Genomic DNA, 20339 nt, shown 5'->3' on the forward strand with positions numbered 1-20339 from the left:
ATTTGTCTTGTTAATTTATCTCAATATTCCATATGCTATTTTTATTCTTTCTACATTGTTATAGGACATTTACTTTTTATATTTTTGCCTTGCTGGCATTTCATTTGTAAGCTTGTCATTGACTCCTTAGTTTGTGAACACCCTGTTGTGGTTTTTTGTCCTCAGAAGCCAATCTTGTCCTCTCAGTCTTAGACTGAGATTCTTAGGAGTCCATGTCCTCTCTGTATCTTCTTCTCCAGATTCATCAGAGATGTATCTACACAGTTAGCTAAATGTGAGTCTAAAGTGATTCTTAACTTGAGAATCAGTTGACATTCTTGTTGCTTACACATATGTTTAAGTGCATTCATAACTGAAGCTCTGGAGCACCTGAGGAGTGGCTTAGGCAAAGATTGTTCTGTAGAGCAGATCCAGGTTATGGGAACTGCTCTCATGAGGGCCAACCACCAGTATATAGAGCACACATCAAAAATTTTGTGGCAAACGCTAGACCCTATCCCCTACCTTACCAAACAAACACAAATCTGAAGTCTCACTATTTTCATATACATGTGAACACATATATGTTCACACATATGTGACTTACGAGTCAAGCTTTTAATTTACCGATCTTTGGGAAGGAGTTAAATGTGATAAGTTATGTGGAGGGAAGTTTTGAATCCCTGTTATGAAATCAGCTGCTGGGCGCTTTGTGTTAGCCTTAAAAAAATGTAAGACTTGGCTTACAAGTAGACAAAGATATAAAAGCAGATGGTGTTTTTAAACTGAACTTCCCTGAAAAAATGTAAATAAACCACAAAGGTCTCTGTATATGTGAAAGAAATATAGTCTAATTCTTTTGCTGTAACAAATGCATCATGCACTCCACTGCGGTTTGGTCTTGAACTTCTACAGTGAGAAAATGAATTAGTAAACAGCCCTTGAAGATACACAAAGGCAGATTGCAGTTCTTAAAATTCCAGCCTTGTTCCTAAGATGTTGTAAGCAGGAGTATGGGAGAAGGAAAGGAGCACCCAGTCCGCATATTAGTTCAGCTAAGTAGGGCCTAAGGGAGCCATGACCTTGTTTATCTATTCTTGTCATGTTCTGCCCTCCTTACAGACACTTTTTGCCTATTGCTGCTTCATGACCTAGGCAGCTGGAACAGGGTGAATATGATCAGGAGTGGCTTTTTAAAAAAATCATCTTCTACACAGAAAACTGTTGTGTTTTTTTTGTTTGGGTTATTTTTTGTGGGTTTTTTGTTTTGTTTTTTTTTTTTTTTAGGAACATAGCAGTACTGGCAGTAAGGCTTCTCTGGTATCAGATGGCATTTATGAACCAAACATGAAGAAAAGATCATACTCCAGATAGGCAAAGAAATTAGACTCCAAACTTTCCAAGAAATTAAGCTTTTGCTTTTCTCACCACTAAGTGCCCTGATATTTCTGAGGGCATATAGTGGAATCATACCCCTCCTTTTATGTAAACACTAATTTGTGATTAAATCCAGGATGGGATTTAATAGTTTATTAGTTTCTGAAGGTCATCATACTGTAGTGATAATAGAAACTCAGAAGAAACACAGCTGAGACGTGGTGATGCAGCGTGGCATAAATTAATTTTTCTTGCAGACAAAACAAATTGGATCCATTGTTCCAAAGAATGCTTTAAAAAAAATACTGTGCAGTGAAGCAGACTATTGCGTATTGTTTTCAAAATCCTTGTCTCCAAAGTGCAATGTAATTGCACCGTTTCTTTTGCTAAAACATTTTTCACCTAAAGTAGTGTTTTTTGCTGAAACAACTGCCATGGAATTATGTGCTAAAAGAGTTTTCTTTGGGATATGGGCTTTTAGGGAGTTCAAAGACACAATGTGAATTCACATTATTTTTAGCTGGAGATGGGTATTTTATCTGCCATTGTGTTATGAAATTATTCCCCTTAATTCTGCAACAAATCATCAGTCTTTCTGGAGATGTGTTTAGAAAATAATGTGTAAGATAGTCTTTTATCTGAGGGCTACAGTTCACATTCTGCCTTTCACTAATACATGCAGTGCAATTATTCCAGATTAAGTATTATTATTCCAGCCTAAGTAAAACCAGATTTTGGAATGGGGAGAGGATTTCTAAATAGGAAAGTTGCTTTTTATTTTGAGGGGGTTGTTCTTTCTTGTTTTGTTTTGTTTTGTTTTTTCCATTTAGCAGAGAAAGTAAAACAAACTCTGTTGGCTGGAAACAATGGAGCCCCACTTGAGGTAAAAGCATTGACTTCTAGTGGCAACAATGGCAGAGCACTAGAAAACAAATTATTAAAGGATATAGAAAATTTTCTCAGTTATTCTGTTTGCAATTCAAGATTAGATGTGAGCCTGCACTGGTAGGAGTAATGTGGTTTCTTACAACAGCTATAAAAATAATGCTTTGATATATGAATTCTCAGTTCAGCAGCTTTGTTTTCTGTGGTTTGAGACTAGATTACTATACTATTTCCTCTAGACCTGAAAATCCATACATGCCTCATCAGTGAGACTGTGTTTGTTTCAAAAGAGAAAGATCAAACTATACTCGAATGGCATGTATTATGTATGAATGTCAAGTTAATCCTATAAAACAACAGAGAGAGAGAGAGAAAGGAAGATTATAATTGAAGATTTTGTGTATAGGTACATCTAGTTCGCAGGAAAAAAAAAAACAAAACAACAAAACAAAACACTGAAAGCATAGTTGTAAGTATTTTGGAGAAAAAAATCCAGTTTTCAGTCATATCACAGAATTTTTTTTAATACTGTTCAAAAAGTACCTGACTCTACATAAACACCAACTATAACATGATGTAGACAATCGAGAAACAAGCAAATGTATTTTTCAATGCTAAAATAAATTACATTTGTACAGGTAGAAAGCAAAACCAAAGCTGATAAAAATGTTAAATTTTATGAAAAATCATTTTCAGTTCACATCAAAATTATAACTTTACATTCTCTATTTTTTAATAGTATAAGCAGCAACAACATAAAAAAGAACAAACGCTCACAGAATGTTTGAAACCAGTTGTTCATAAGTTATCAGCAAATTAAAAAAAATAATTACAAGCACTTGTAGCCCACACAAATCTTTTAGAATTGGCACCGTCTCTCTAAAACATCTATATTCTATATAGATTTCTAATTACAAATACCACCAGCAGCTGCCATATAATCCTATTAGTACATGTAATATACATAGTATATTTGTTCCCATTTGGCAGATTGGAGTGACTTAATGATTATTGTTTGTTTGTACTGTCATTACTCAGATGAGACAAAACCAGCCATATAAAACAATTCATCACCTAGATGAATTTTTTACTTACCTTTATGCTTCACTGGTCTCTATTGTTTTCCTTTTCACAGTATAAAATTGTAAGTGGCAATTGCAGAGATTTGAACAGAGGGTATAATAATAGACCATAGCAAAAAAAGTGAATTCAGATAATTCAACTGAAGTCTTTAATACGTGCAGTGCACACAGAAATGGGTAGCAGATGAAAAAATTTCTTGTTTATGGAGAGTATTGACTTCCTTTTATGAGATTCATGAAACTGCCAGAAAACTGTGACGTTTCTTATTATTCTCTCACATCCCTTAGCATATTTAGTCAAAGTATGATTTTCCCTTTGGGATACCTGCTAGAGTAGCGATGATGAAGAGGAATGGTGGGCAGGTACTAATCACCACACCTAGCAAGTTGCTTCAAGAATGAACCTAATAAAATACATCTACTGTTTGTTTCAAAAGAAAGTGAGAAGAACATCCTGTCATTATCATTCTCTGCTGAAGCAAATATCCAAAATCTAGCCTTGATTGGCCACTATCAAACTTCAATTTTCTTTACATGAATATTAATCTGGAATGATTTCATTGACCTCAATAGGCTAAGGGCCAATGTCAGTCAAGGACTTCAGCACTTAAAGTTACACAGTGTAATACGTATCTTTTTATACTATTTGTCTCTAGTGTGGAGGCCAGAACACTTTGTTAAATGTCTAATCTTACTGTGAAGTTTGTGAGAAGAGTTAGGTGCCCAGGAAAGCAATGCAAGAAGGAAAGAGATGTCTGAGATTACTCAAGCTATTATGGAAATGCAACGCACAGAAAATACTAATTTTCAACTGGGATCCATTTCTGGACACAGCTATACTTTTTGTTTCAAGGATAGGTCACTTTTGTAAAAGATTGAGGGAAATGAAACGAGTCCTTTTTTTTTTTTTTTGTCCTCAGTCTCAGAATAGTGGGAGCCCCAAATTTAATTCCTTCACCTATCCAAGAAGACTTAGACTTTTTCCACAGAGGGGTCTGAGAACTCCAGATGGAAGACAAGATGGTTGCAGACACAGAGGTAAGAAAGAGCATTCTGTCATGAAAGCACTTTTCAGGGAAGCATTTAAGGGGTTTTTGAGACGACATGTAGTACAGAAAAAATGCTGTCTCCACTTCTTTGGAGTTAAAATACTCGCCTGGTCCCTACTCCAGAGATTTTTGAAGTATTTTTATTAAATTGTCATATATCATCCCTAATTATATCAAGTGTATGTCCTATCAGGGTGTGGAGTAGATGTTCCTTTTCTACTTCAGGACTCTCGAATTTGTTTCTGTCTAGTGAAGTTACCTTAGTGAGATGAGCACTAAGTCATTAGAGCATTTTCCAGCCAGGAGGAAGATTTCAATCACCTCTGACAATGCTAGGGTCTGAATTTAGGTCTCTTGCCTTCTGCCTTACTGCTCTAAACTCAAAGCTATTATAAAAACAACAACATAACCAGATCCACTACCTTCAAACAGAATTATTTCTACTCCAGTTTGTGGTGAGTATGATCCTGTTGGTTTATGTGCTGTGTGCTCTGTCTAATCACTCAAGGGATATACAGGGACTTAACCTAGGAACCACTGTTTTCTGTATTCCTGATGGGTATTAGCATGAGTTATGTGTAAAGTTCCTTAGATGTGGCAGGATCAGGGTAGTTCTGAGCTTATGCAGACATATAGTGAGAGATGCCTGAGTAAGGTGGCAGTTGAATAGTGGTTTTAAAATTGAGTTTTAAATGTAGGTATTAAATTCTGCTGAAATCCTAATTTTAGGCACGAAGTTCTTTTTAGGGTCAGCCCTGACACTCGTCTCCGATACAATAAAAAAGTCACGGTCACATTATTAATCCTGAGCATAGTACTCTGATTTCCCTAAGGACCTGACATTTTTCGCATGCTGGCTTTTGCTGTCACGTTTTTTCCTCTCACCTCATAAATGATGTATTAAGCAGAATAACAAAGTTGCACACTTTCCTCTACAGTCTTTACACCCACAGCTATGCTGTCTTTCAGTTTGGACTTGGTCTCGCTAAAGAAAACATCCCCGGGTGAACTCTGCTGTCATTCAGAGTCTGAATCATGGATTGGCCTTCCCATTTACTTTCTTTGAAGATCTAATTATCCCAGTTTTGATCACAAAGTTTTCCTTTTGCAAACACAACAACTGAATAAACATCCAAGTAAATAATTTTTTTTTTCTTTTAAATCTTTTAACAGTTAAGTTTCAATTAGCATTTCACTTTTAATTTGCTTTTGTTGCTGGAAATGAATGGAAGAAGCCAGCACCTTGTGATAAACCAGGCTCCTATGAAACATCAGCGAGTGCTTTGTGGACTATGGTCTAAAAACCTCTGGTCTAAGGTATCTGTATAAGTCTAGGCACCAAATGTTCAAAGTACAAGGAAGCACATCTCCAAAGTCATGCAATTATTCTTCAGAGCCAAATGAAAAATACAGTTCTTCTTCGGTATTGCTAACACTTCTTCCCAACTGGCCTGCCAGAGTTATACACTTTCTTTCAAAAGCACAGTTTCCAGAGGTGGTTACACCTTCACTCTCCAGGGTTGGCCTCAAGCACAAAAGGAACAAGTGATTTGCTGAGGTCCCTGTGGTCAAGAATGATGATAGTTTCAACTTTTTAAATTCCCTTTCTGGCAGCAGCTCTAAATTGGAAGGCAAATTCAAGTCATTTAGTTGGTACTTGCACATTCTTTAGTTAGAATGGAAAGTGATCATGATTGTAACCTTTGCTTTTATGTCTGAAAAACCCTGACATTGTATCTTAATGTCCTAAACAGAGACTAGCATACAAAGAACACAATGAAATCACAATGTCCGTCATTCAGAATTTTCTTTTTTCTTGTGTCAAACCCACTGGCTTCTATCACAGGACTTTGGAGTCTTGCAAATCTCCCACTAGGATCCTTTGAATTACTACTGCAGTCATTACATAATTATTATCTTCTTCCCCCAAAAAAACTTTCTTCCCTTTATTGAAATCCAAACATACCATACAAGGTGACATGGGCTCATTCCAGCCTGTACAATTAAAATGGATTCTGCCTTCTTTAAATGCCACTAAGGATGACCAATCTTTCATTAAAGATAGACTGGTAACAGGGAGGTACAATCTCTAATCCTGTGCAATCAAAATTTCTGCTGTGGCTAATGGATATTTAAAAGATTCATGACTCTTCCTGAAGTGAGAGTGAGCAAAAGTGTTTAAAATTTGTGTTGTGTAACATTAGGGCTTTGGCCTCTTAGAACATCTCTTCAGGTGTTAGACTGAGGGGGTTTTGTGTGTGCGTGTGTGCGTGTGTGTGCACATGCATTCATATATCATCTTGGCAATATATATGAAAGTTGTCAAGAACCTCTGAGCAATAGCTATGGCCAGGCCTGTGCAGAACTGCAATTCACGAGCAGAAGAGGTATATATATGCTGAGTCACTCTATTTCTCACTCCTTTTTACTGATTTGATTTTTAAGAAAAGATTTTATGTCTGTATAATCTTTATTTCCACTGTTGATTATTTCACAGTGTAGTGAAGCCCACAGATTTTAGCAGGAACACATTAGTATTAAGTGTCCAACAACATAAGAAAAGACTATAGAAATGGGAACCTAAAAGGCTAGGGAAAGATCAAGGTGAAGAATGTTCTAGCATGGACATTGGTCAACATCTTAAAGTATAAGAGAACAGATAGTAATAGAATTCCTTTGAAATTCACATTAACTATCTCAGTACACTCTGTATATATCAGAACAATATTGCACTGATGGGAAACATATTCCTATATAAGTCTTTAATGAATAATATTTAAGTGGTCTAGATTCCCTAAATGAGAATGTTTGTGTCACAGACCAATTGGACATGCTTTTCCCTTAAATGTGGGTTGTAACCTGTGAAAGAAGATGCTTTCTCCTAAAGACATGGGCAGCTAGGGAATGATGAGACATGCTAGTACTGTGAACCAGAAGGGTAAAACCATGTTCTGGTCTGGAAACCATAGAGCTGCACAGAACTGAGTCTGCGCTAATCGGTAGTGTGAGGAGGCAAGAACTACATATAAGCAACAGGGACCTACAGTCACAATGGGGCGTATCTACCTGCCTTCTGGAGTAGAGCTGCTTTGTGACTGGCCAGCTCATGCTATAAGCATAGCTAGTAAATGACTACCTGGCAAAATAAACATGCCCACAGACTGCTATTAGACAACACTGCCTTGTGAAGGATGTACAGAGTCACTAGAGTGTCTCTGTGAGGTGCTAGCCTGGATTCAGTCATCTTTTTTTTTTTTTTTTTTTTTTTTTTTTTTTTTAAATCTTGTTGAGCAGCAAATTGGGGTGCAGCACATAACGGTGAAACTAGCTTCCCAAAGGAATAGAAAATGCTCTTTGCTAAATTATGTGAATGTGCTTTCATCTTTTATTTGTTTGTTTGATGAAATATTTATAAGTTTGGACATAGGGGAGAAAAAGGGTTATGAATTTTGATTGCAAAATATTTGTCATCTTTGAAGAAATAAGATCTAAATGTTTTGAAACTGAAACATAGCAGCCTTATTTCAAGGCTCCCTTCCATGAGGCTGTCTTCTATATAAGGCTACATTAACTCAACTTTGAATTGAAGTACATCACTCACCACTTCATACTATCCTTAAATAAAATAAAACAAACGCATAAAATTTTGGCACCTGAGGACAGCTATGTCATGAAGGAGAGAGCCAATACAGTATGTGTTTAGGGCCTGACTTACAAGTTCTATGTAACTACACTTATCAAAAATTATTTAGCTTCTATTCAAACTTTAAAACTCTTCCCTGCCTGTATTAAAAAAGTGCTGTGACAGTATGAAGTGCACTAATCTGTACTACCTTGATATAGGAAAAAAATATGAGGAATTCCCTTGCTTCCTCTGTGAGTTGCTAAGAAACAAAGAAAGACTCCGTTGGTTCATATCTCATTAGGTCTTCTCTGTTTTGACCTTTACACTGTATTGCTTTGAAAGTATTTTTTCTTTATTTTTGTCACAGTTCATAGCTGCAAGGCATCAGCAGCTAAATAAAGTTAAAATTGTTGCTTATTAAAGAGTAGCTAAATCACCTCTAAGCAGATTTTGACACAGGATTTTTTTCTCCCTTATGTATGAATTATGATTATGACAACCTTTCCACTGACAGTTAGCTTTCATCATAATCCAGATTCATCTCCTAGAATTCTGTCATTCAAAGTATGGAGAAAATCCTTAGGGTGTTTACCTGTTCCTTACAAGCAAAGACTATGGGAGCCCGAATAAGTATTTTAACTGGTAATGTTAGCATAAGAATGTCCATAAAAATGTGTTAATTTCAGTAGGGAGTGCAGCTATAATATAGCTTTGTAGTGCTGCTAGAAAGAGAATATTCACCTCAACAACTTGCCCTGATAAGGGAATTACAAAACAGTACTCCAGAAAATATTTTTTGCTACTTCATTATTAGTTGGCAACACGGTGAAATAGTCAGGAAATCTTCCTTGGGTTTTGTTGCTGTGAAGGTGAATCCAGTGTTAATAAATTGAAATTTTGATACTGATAGAAGAGAATTTCATAACAAATGAGTAGGTTGAGAAGTCTCTTGTAAAGCCCTCCATATTGCAGTCACTCACTGCAAAGCCTCAGCTTAGTGTTATCCACGTGTAATGTATCACGGACACAATATGCTTCAGCAAAAAGTTTGGTAGTTATTGAACATACATTACTGCTTTTTGAGATCTTCATAGAAAAAAAGAGAAAGAAAGCTTGACAGGTTGGTCCCAGATTTGAGTCTGTTAGAAAATGTACATTCAATGTTTGGTCTTCTATTCTTGATAAAAGATCAAGGTTCATTTCTGGGTAAGGAATCAGAGTAAACAAACAAACCATTGTACAGTTGTTTACAATCTAGTTTCCCCCCCCTCCCCCCGCCCCGTATATTGTACAGACGGTTCATTGTAATACTAAAGCAAAGCACTTGGTATGTAACTGATACAGACTCCTTATAAGCCCTCAAAAATAGATTCAGTGTTTCTGAAAAGCCCATGTTTTTTTAAGGCCACGATAATCTGCCAAGAGTCATTTTGTCTTTAAAACAGCATAATTAATCTGATGTTTCCACTTCTCGAGTAATTCCTCTTCTTCCTCTCTGTTTCTCACAAGATGACCCAATGCCTCTCACTCTATCTGCGTAAACACTGGAGATCTTGAAGGCTTGGCTGTCCTCTCACTACTTGCTTGTAGTCGCTGAGATCCAATGTTGTCTTGAACTACATTCACAGCGAAGAAGAACTTTGAGTATAATCTCTGATGAGGAGTGTGTCATACTTTGGGGAGGATGGGATACAGAGAGCAGATTCAGAAACCGGAGAGCTGGGAGATGCACTTCCAGAATCGATGGAGTCTCTGAAAGGAGAAGGAGGAGTTAAAGCTACCAACTCCTCAAGGTCTTGCTTGGCTGATGGGGTCTCTGAAGTGCCTTCTTTGATGCTGCCATTTGAAGGTTTCCTCGCTGACTGTGAAGCGCCATTGACTTCAATGGCAGGAAGCGGTTGGATCTCTGCAAACGTTGTCATTGTCGTAGGGAGCTGGATTTCCCGTGGAATCAGGTATGAAGAGCAGAGAGGAGTGGCCACCATTGTCCCTGGAGTGGCTGTTGAAAGCATCATAGAGTTCAGCTCGCTGATATTGGCTGTAAAGCGAGTAACCACGCTACTGATCTGCTCCATGAGGGATCCTTGAGAGGAGCTACTTCGCTGAGGAGGCTCTGACTGGAAGGTAGGGGCATCATCTTCTGTTCGACTAACGGAGGCAGTTCTGTGGCTCAAGGTGCTGATAGGTGAGGGAGTCTGCGGTCGATACTGAGCTGGGTATTGCTCTTCTGCTTCTGAAACATCGTAAAGCGTTTTGGCACTGGCCTCAGGAAATGTAGCGCTGCTACTATGTCGGCTACTATCTGTGCTTTTAGAAAAAGGCTTGATCACTGCAGTTTGATTGGGATTTTCTTTTTTGTTGATGTGGATTGACAACCGCTGCCAAAGGTGTGCTCCTCTGCTGCTCTTCTCATTCTGGGCCCAGGTAACTGATTTCCCATTAGAGCTGCAAACAGAAATGAGATAAGATGGTAACTTGCATCAAAGTTAAAAGTATAATCACTGTACCTATACCAGGGGTATGTGGTATCCCAGAGGTTATATTCATCATAAAGCTGTCTGTAATTTCATCTATATCTCTATCTACCTATTGCAATATATCTATATCGATCTCTATCATTTATACCTATATGTTCTAGGAAAACAAGCCAGCTCATTTCACAGGCCATTTGTGCATCCAGCAGTGACCTACTCTGCGCTGGTTCATGGCCACTGCTGACCCCTCTGTTGCTGCCCTCAGGACATAGGCAGTGTCCATCTTGGGGGAGGGAGCAGCTTGATGGTTTCCTTTCTGTTGGAGTGGAGTCAGGAAAGGGGGCTGTGGGACTGAGGGATGCATGGAGGAGTGAGGAAGAGGTGAGTGATTCAAGGGAACAGATGAGAGACCAGCACTAGCTGGATTTTGGGGGCAGGCACATGGGCTGGACTGGGAGCATTCAGTAGTAAGGAGCTTAGTGTAGGGTGATGGCCATGGATTCCTGGTATGGGGCAGGGAGGTAAAATGGGAGATGAAGAAGCACAGTCCATTATGGCTGCAAGAAACATCTGTTTACATCTTAGTACTTGGAAGTACTGAAGTAATACTCTTCTGAAAGGGGCTACTCTGACTGTGGGTGGAGAGACGATTCTGTTGAGTGACCTCTTGTTCATCAAGGTACTTGGTCACCACTTCTTAGCCACCACTAGCTTAAAGAGCGTAATTTTTAAAATTACAGGTCAGCTCAGAATAAAACTATATTCCTAGTAGGAAAGAAATAATGGACAAGCTATACAAGCAGCTCCCCATGGTGACCTGAGTTTGGGGTCAGCAATAAAAATTTGCTCTACTCTCCCGCAAAATGAGTCCTTCTAGGGTATTTTCTCTTCAAATCTCATCATGTCTTGCTCTCTATCAAAGTTGCTCATTTTTCTTCACTCGCTACCTAAGCAAAGCCAACTGTGCACTTAAAACCACATAGTATGGAATCACTCTTTTCCCTTTACACCTTCCTTAGGCTGATGGGCTGGTGTTTATATATACATTAACCTATAGTTCTTTGGATTAAGAAAGACAATAGAAATGTTTATTAGCTGGAGCAGACAATGACTTTGAAATGATGTCAACAGGAAAAAAGTCTCCACATACAAATAAGTGTGATTTATATATAAAATGCAACAGAACTTTAAACAATTCACTTTGTTTTCCAAAACATTTGCTACAGCCATTTAGGATTTTTGGGAAGACAACCACATTGTAGACCCTGGTAGAGCATCACAAATTTGTTGTTTGTTTGTTTGCTTTTTAAGCCTGAAATAGATATACTCACACATGTTAGCCTGCAGTGTAACAGTTTGCAAGACACATAGTTTACTAAACACAGATGACTTTATATCAGCCTTCATGTGGAGGCTTGCCATGCATTACCAGTTTAATAGCTCTTCTGATCATCTAAAAAAAAAAAAGTTGTGTGCTGACTGTAAACAAAACCTTCTTCTGGGTTCACATCCACAATTACATGGAATTATGATGGATCATGTAACACAACATACGCCCACAGCTTTCTCCTTCAGAAGCAGCATGACAGAATCCGGTAGACAAACACAACATAAACCAGTGGGTATTTTAAGAGAAGCTAGACTGGGAGATGGCTCACCCCTTTGTTTCAGTGTTAACCAGGATGTTTTCTGGATCTTAGAAGTTAACTGTTATGCAACTACCCCCAAAATGCCAGGCGGAACAGCTGGTGGCTTGTAACTTGCTGTTCACAGTCCCTTCCTTTTGCTGTACCTTAATCTGAGCAAGCAGGAAAACCAAAAACTAACCTGCATCACTGATCACTTTGACTTTGCATCTCTGTGGATGCGATTCTGAGCTGAACAGGGGCTGACACTAACGTCTTCCAGAGGAAAACTGTTACCTCTAAGGATTGCGTGATCCTCTCACTGGTACATGTACTCGGTGGATGTTGAGAGCTGTTTGAGAGCCCTGGCTCCTTGGTCATGCTGAGTTCTGAGCTCAGTGGGACCCTGGTGCCAGCAGCAGAAGTAGAATTTGGATCCTTTGGCAGGCAAGATCCCGCCTCTAGTTCTGGTATGATGACCATGAGACCTCCTCCCAACTCCTTCGGAGTTTGAGCTGGACCAGGAGGCTAGGTGACCCAGCACTTGTAGCTTTGACAGAGAGAGCCTAGTTCTAGTCCTGGATGTCCTCCCTGGTGGGGTCTCTTAATTCCTGCTGAGTTCAGAGCTCAGAGGAATCTGTGACAGACTTGCCTGCTGCAAAGGTGAAATAAAAGCCATTAACATGAAGGATTAGCCGATGCAAATAGAAAAACTTGCCCAAAGAGATATATTCTAGCACCCCTCCTGACTTCAAGCACTGGCTTATTACAGAAACCCTATGGCTTTCCGTGTGTACATGAACACTAAATGCATGTAGACACTTTCAGTTGACTGAAGGTCAGATTTTAAGAGATTGTGAAGGGAACATGTCATTCCCTCCCGGGCCACCATTCAGAAGACAATTATTAAGGAGGCTGAGGAGCCTGGGGAAAGGAAAAAGATGAAATCTAGGGATGTGTCCAGCCCTTGGCAAGGGCAGCGGATAGTTAAATCTTCAGTGGAGCAGCTGTCACCACCCACCCTGAATCCCAGTTTGGTTTTGTGTCAGTCTTGGCTGATGAACTCATTTACTGCCTTTGCGCTGTGCCCAAGAGTAATCAGGCTGTATGTGTGGCTCTCATGGAGATCCTAGAGCTCTAAAGGACACCCAGTGGCTGCCTGATGTAAATTTTGTGCAAAAGTCTGTAAGACTTGACTATTATTCATTGCAAATTCCTTAATATATATATATATATATATATATATATATATATATATATATAAATGAGTAGGAAGTAAGCAGCATTTTATCAGTAAGGAATGATCCCAGTAGTTAAAATCCTAGTAATTTGCCCAGCAATCATTGGAATTGTTATCTCAGAAAGATATCATCCACTTCATCATGCTGCACCTACTTACCACAAAGTCAACAATGGACTGAGGTATGCAATCATTTATCAGCTCTATGAAAGGAGCACCACTTGTTTTCATATATTAATATGAGGCTACATTATGGTTAAATTGCAGTGATAGTATTTTACAATTCTGCTCTAACTTATTGCTACTCTGTCAAGTTAACTGGAAACCACTGCAATGCACACAATTTAAAAATAAAGAAATAAAGATAGATCAGAGACATAAACTATGATGTCTACTAATAGGATTGTTTACATTTATTACGCCCAGCTTTGCCATGACCCTTTGATGATGGGAAACTTTAGGTCAGTGACATTTTAGTTTTCTTGAAAACAGGTTTTGACTTCCTCAGATGAGAAAAGCAAAAGTACAGTTTTTATCTCCCAAAAGAATTTCACTGCTAAGTTTGATTGAATACACATTTTTCTATCCTACTCTGCTTAACTGCTGGTACATTGCACTGACTAGAGCAGAGCAGAGTACACATCATATCTGGAGAAGAGCAAGCTCCAATTAATCAGTGTCATAATTTCCAAATCAAAATGTTAGCTAAATAATTAAGAAAAACACAAAACCCAACAACCAAAACCTTTTGCATGGCACATTTTTTATTTTCTTTCACTATAGGCTAATTTATGTATGAGAGGGATTTCCTCAGAACCAGTCATACTAATTGTTTCGTCAGTCTACTAAAAGCTCCTTCAGTTTTGACAGCTATGTTTTTTTCCTAGCTTGCTAGACCTACCATGATATAATGTGTACAAGAAATGAAAGCAGTATAAACAAGAGAACTTTTGAAGTGTCTGATATTTCAAATATTTTCTCTATTTGTCCACTTGCTGACAGAATAGTAATTAGTATTGTTCCCCATTATCTTCCCTTACTTAATATTTTTAGAATCACTTAAGTTTTGTCATTACGGAGTTGTTTCATATTCATAAGGGATATTAACTGCTTTTTATCCAATTAGGTGATGAGAAAAATGTTCTTTCCCCTCATATATTTTATTTTTACTGTCTAGAATAGTTGGCTTTGTCCTTTATTTTGGTTGAGGTAGCCTAAGTTTTGTTTCAGCTTTGCTTGCTTTGTGGTATGATTATTTATGAGGTGGTGCACAGCTATGCCACCAGGGCTTCTTTAGCCTGATGCTGTTAAATCAAATGTATTTTGTGAAGTCCTTCAAAACACAGAAGAAATGAAAAATGGGAAGAGGAACTGACAGTCACAGCAGCTGAAAACTCTCATATTTTAGCAAGGGTGTCATTCTCATTAATTACCTGAAGTTGCTAAAATTAATTCTGGTGATGAGTGCTTAGGGATTAGCATTGGCTCAGTTACTGAAAGCACATGTAATTTGAAAATAAATCACTTATTCTCTTCTTAATATCTTTAAATGAAATAGGAAAATCAGTTTTAATTTATGGAATTTATTATTTTTTAAGAATGCATAGGTACATAGTATTAGTCATCAGTGGAAACTGGAATACAAGGGGAATTAACAAAGATTAATATAAAAATTTAAGGGAATTTTTGTTCTCTATCATGTATCAATATCAGTACCTGATTCCAGTTTTGAAATGATACAGCCAAAAACAGATACTGGACAATAACTTGATGGAGACCTGTACGATCTGTTTGAAACCTGTCCTTGTCGGGGAGTGCAGGTGGTCTACCAACAACCTGATTGAAGAGGAGTTTGACCTTGACAAGATTCCAGTGTACCCCTGAGAAAGGGAAGATTTGCTTCAAGCAAATAACTTCCAAGGAGCTGCAGACTACACAGCAGGATGAAGTAAGCAGGGAGGAAACTGATAAAGGTTATCCAGGGAGAATGTTAAAAGCAACATTTTGACCAATTATATTGTGATACTCTGGCACCTGAAATATATAGAAATGCATGGTTTTAGCAATAAAAACCCCTAGCTGCTTATTCACCCATGTGAGTGTGTGTGTGTCGCTTAGTCCATCTCTACAGCAACATGTCCTCACGTGTATATAATAAGGAATGATAGCAAATTCTTTAATTTATAGGTTCATACATGAATGTTCATATTTCAGAACACTGGTCTAAATTTTACTGAGCTAAAATTGGCAGAAAAAGTTATGCTTAGATGTTTTAATGGCTGAAGTAGGGTGTTCCATTCAAACTTGAAGCAGTATCTTGTTTATTAAGCAGCTGACGTGCAGATCAAGCCTGTTTGTTAAGGACAGTGTTCTCCTCTCTTCAAGGGAGAAGTCCTGTCTTATCCACAGAAGCAGCAGGTCATGGCAAGCGGGGTATGTCAGTACTTAAAGTGGTCCATACAACGTCTTGCCAAGGAGAACTCTTACGCAAAATAAAGAGTAGGAAGCTTTTGTTCTTTAGAGTCTCCTGCTGAAAGCTTATTAAAGCCTCAGCGATACTCTGCCTGAAAAGGATTTGTGTGTTATCTGTAGATTTAATTAAAAAATGACTCTTCGTAAGGGGTGATATCTGTGTGTGCCTGTGATGTATGCAAGCACAGGCGCACGTGTATTTTGTTTTTCTGGTCTTGTCATTCGAGCCAACCTCAAATCAATATACATTTTGCTTGTAGTGACCCAAGTTCTTAATCCTTGGGAGAATGCAAGTGCCGTGCAACATGCTAAAACCTGAACTGAACTAAGTAGTTGAAGTGGCGAACTGCAGTATACCCATATGAAGAGGTCATACTTTCTCCTGGGACTGTAGGACAACCTGGATGACTGGCTAAAACTGGATGCAGAACCTTAAGGTGTCTAAACTAGGTCAGTTCTGCCACTGCAATGGTTTATGTTGTTGCTATTACTCTCATTTTCAATAGCTTTTAAGGAAACTTCTAAATGCCTATATAATTGTTTCTCTGGGCGAAAGCCAATTCTGCCACACGCAAATAACCTGCTAGTGATATATTACTCAAGTCATTTAGCTTAAATCATTCCCATGTTGCTTGTTCTATGGAGATAAATAACAATGAAACACAAAAGAGGAAAATTCATTTTGTCCTGTCCTAAATTTGGGGAGTAAACGACATATTTTGCAATTATTTTGCAGAGTTGTTTTTTATTAACAACATTAAGAACATTTATTTATACTGTTCCATGAACTGTAATCTCATGGTTTCCTCATGAAAATCATAGATGTAATTTATATGAATGTCTTTAATGTATAAGAATGAAAGAAACTATGAAGTGAGAGACAGTTGATGGACAGAAACTTTGCCAATGCCCTCCCAGTGCAGCCACCAGTGACACTAAAGCTGGCAGCTGTTTCAGCTGTATGCATAATTAGAATAGGAAATGAAGTGTCTGGTATTTGAATGAAACATTTCTAGGACATCTATTATTGTGACCCACAATGCAAAAATGATTTTGATACAAGATGGAATTTCTTTCTTCTATTGAAATTGTTAATTAAAGCAGCTAGTCCTTGGTTTTGCTTGTTGTTCAAAAAATGTCACTTCCAGCATCTTCTATCATATCTCTGCTACACTGAAGCATCCTAGTGACAGGATGAAGCGTGAACAATGCTACCTCTGGAACTCTGCTGTGAGCTCTGCTTTCTGAAGCACAAAGATTTAAGATACTTACAAATTGCTTACTCGATATGTTTTTTTCATTTTTTTCATTGATAAATTGCTAAAGGTATAAAATGGAAACTGAGAAAAATAGGAACCAATAGGTTACGAGATCCTGAAATCTGGAGTGCAAGTAATGCAGAAGAAAAGAAAAAGAAAAAAAAAAAAAGAAAGATTAGACTCCCAGTTGTAGCTCTAGAGGCAAGGGTTGTTTTGAATTCTATCCTCTGCAACGAGCATACAATTGGAGGAATTTCAGGTGTTTGTCATGCCTGATAAATACTTACAGAGGTATTTATTCACATGGGACTTATCAGCAGAAAAAATATTCTTATGTATAATTAATCATTCTTATTTGTTGCATTTAACCAAATCAGAAATGCAAATACGATGCAAGAAATGAAAAAAGCACGATGTGATCCCTGCTTTGTGAAAGCCTCATAATACATTCCATTTCAATAACTGATTTTATCAGATATATGTGTATGATACTCACAGGTGATGCAGGATGTAGTAACTTCTCTTAATCAGAAACAGTCTTACAAAACATCACACAGTGTACCCCTTACTGCTATTTTTTATGTCACTGATTGAAAAATCCCAAGGCATTTGCAAGACTAATATGCAGAGACAGTTAGGCCCTGTTGTGAAAAATATCCACGATGAGGTTGGAACACAAAGATAATATTGCATGAGGGATTTCAAAACATGAGTTGAAAGGTATTGCCCAGGATGAAATTGCACAGGACTTTTTAGACTGAAATGATCTAAGTGGGATTTGGTCAGTATCATGGGACCTCTTCGTCCCATGAGATGATGACATTTTTTTCATTATTCACAAATGGTCAGAACCCTGCATCTGTCTTTTTCCATCTGCACTTCATCCTAGTGACTTGTAGCACTGGTCTGATACTGAGACAGAAGAATGGCACCTACTTTCCTTTCTGTAACAACTACGTTCCCTTCGGGACACTCCCAGACTATTCAGTGGCAACTCTACTTAGCTCATGAAATTTGACAAGAACCACTGGCCAGGACACTTTGGCTGGAGACAACAAAACACAGCCATCAAATGCAATTGCACTCTCTGTTAAGCAGCAGGTGTTCTTAACTGTTTGAGTAGGTCTTGCAGCTGACAGTCTTGCTGTGGAACTATTAGACTGACACAGTTTCCAGTCTTTTTGACTGTTAGGGCATCCTCTTTAACAGGAACCTTTTTCTCCTCTCTACTTGACTCAGATCGATTACAGTCTGGAATGCAAACAGATTCTTCACTGTGAAGATATAAAATATAAAAAAGAAGTTTTTCAAGTGTATATATATGGCCAGGCAAAACAGAGCTGAATAGTGTACAACAAAATACAGTTGTTTGACATTTACATGTACTTTTCTTCTCTTTAAAATTCTCTTATATAGTGACTCCAGATAGCTTTTAAATGAAGAATAAATATCACTGAAGGCAATGCAATGTAGGAAAAAAAAAAACAACCTAGACAACAGACAGACAAAAAACAGAATCCCATCTGACAAAAAATAACAGGCGTGTATACATTTTGTACAACACTCAGTAATGAACGTTCCTGATGTTACTTAAACAGCAGGAGTCCCCCAGGTGCGCCCGATGTGGTGTTTTATAGCCTTAGATACATGAGAGAATAATGTTGTACCCAAGGGGATGATAACACTCTGCAAGTGTTTCACTGAACACCCTCCTGCAGTGATAAAATTCACCTGTGGTGTAACACTTCCAAAGAGTAAAGGTATCATTTGGCCATACTGTGCTTTAAGGTTACATTTACAACACCTTACAGGTGTTGATATGAAATTAGTAGATCTTTTAGTAAGTGGTAAGCAAAATGTTTCTGACTTGTAGTAGAATGCAACACAATGATACAATGCATATCAAGATTATTGTTTCATGAAAGATTTATAATCACCTGACACGTGTGGCTCATTAATTTATTAATGGAGGTGTCTGGAGAAATGGATTTTCTGTCCTATGAGAGTCCAACGTTTGGAAATCTGACTGAACTCAAAGTCAGATAAATAGCTGAAATCATCAAGTATTTCACAGAATTAAATAGTTTGAAGAATTTTAATATAAAAACATCAAAGTGGCCATATTGAAACAGTTCATCTCTGAACAGTTTCATCACTGAAAAGATGTGATATTTGATATTCATTAAAATTGTAACACTGGTGTATAATATCGTGCAATATATAATGGCCAAAACAAAACTAAAAATAAATAAATAAATGAAGTTAAATGGAGAAAGTTATGAAAAAGAACTCTTTAAAATGAGTTTGAAACCTTTCCTTAAAACCATTGTAGAACTCAGCACTTTCCCACAAGGTATTTTGATTGAGAAGAACCAACATTTTATATTGAAAATGTTTTAATCAATCAGTTCTTCTCTGTTCTTCTTAAAAGCTCTCTTGAGTACACCTAATGTAACCCCTAATACATAGCAGGACCACCATGCTAGAGGAGCTCTGGAGCTACTTCGAGTTTGAATACTGTCTCTCTTCATCTGCTCTACTGGCTTAATGAGTTGGGTGTAAGTTTTCTCCTCCCAAAAAGCACCTTATGACAACATCACACAGGACACGTGGTTTGGATCACTTGAATGGACATGGTGCAGGGTTTTTTGGCAGTCAGATGGAACACAGAGATCAGCAGTGGCCATATGTTTTCTTTTATATTTTTCTTTTCTAAACATACTATATGGGATGCACAGGAATTACAGACAGAGGATCTGTCCTGGCATTGTCCCAGGGCTGCTCCTCTTGTTCACAGACATATCACACTGCCCTAAGGCCACTTGCTGTTTGCTTACCTGGTCATTGTAGCTCTCCCACCATTCCCCATACTCCCTTTTGGGGTGAAACATTCTATTTCCGACTTGTGCGGGGCCAGTCTCCTGCCTTTGTACCTAATAAATCACGACAACAACAGGAGCAAACAGAAAGAAGTGATTGTGTGCTCAGCTTTCTGTGACAGCTGCTGTGCAAAGGGCCATGCACATGAATGCTACTGTGGCAGTGGTGGGGCATAGTGCAAAGCAGCCGTGGGACTGGTGGAATAACTGCATAAAACCCCAGATCTGTGCTAAAGCAAAGAGGGCTATGCAGGAGAGGTGCTCACCTTTTTTTTTTTAATATATATATATATATATATATGAGCCAAAAAATTCTACAGAATACATAGCATGCTAACCTTTTGTCTTTACTATTTTTTTGAGTTAGGCCAAAATGTTTGGCTAAACAGTTTA

The 20339-nt window shown here is 38.0% G+C and overlaps 1 protein-coding gene across 3 annotated transcripts in view; it reads right to left on the reverse strand.

Annotated features, from left to right (window-relative positions):
- Positions 1-8356: 8356 nt before the first annotated feature.
- GRM5 (glutamate metabotropic receptor 5) overlaps positions 8357-20339 on the reverse strand; it is a 265943-nt gene continuing 253960 nt past the window's right edge. The window contains exons 8-10 of one of the 3 annotated variants that reach the window (XM_026843324.1): positions 19905-20000; positions 18180-18341; positions 8357-10442 (exon numbers count right to left, since the gene is read on the reverse strand). In XM_026843324.1, the coding sequence (XP_026699125.1) occupies positions 9620-10442; positions 18180-18341; positions 19905-20000 (1081 nt within the window). In that variant the 3' untranslated portion in view covers positions 8357-9619. The remainder of the gene's footprint in view (positions 10443-18179; positions 18342-19904; positions 20001-20339) is intronic. The other 2 variants (XM_026843333.1, XM_026843342.1) reach the window with 2 other exon arrangements.

This window comes from Athene cunicularia, assembly GCF_003259725.1.
Source record: "Athene cunicularia isolate RWA chromosome 1 unlocalized genomic scaffold, athCun1 chr1_part1, whole genome shotgun sequence".
NCBI classification, from domain to species: domain Eukaryota; kingdom Metazoa; phylum Chordata; class Aves; order Strigiformes; family Strigidae; genus Athene; species Athene cunicularia.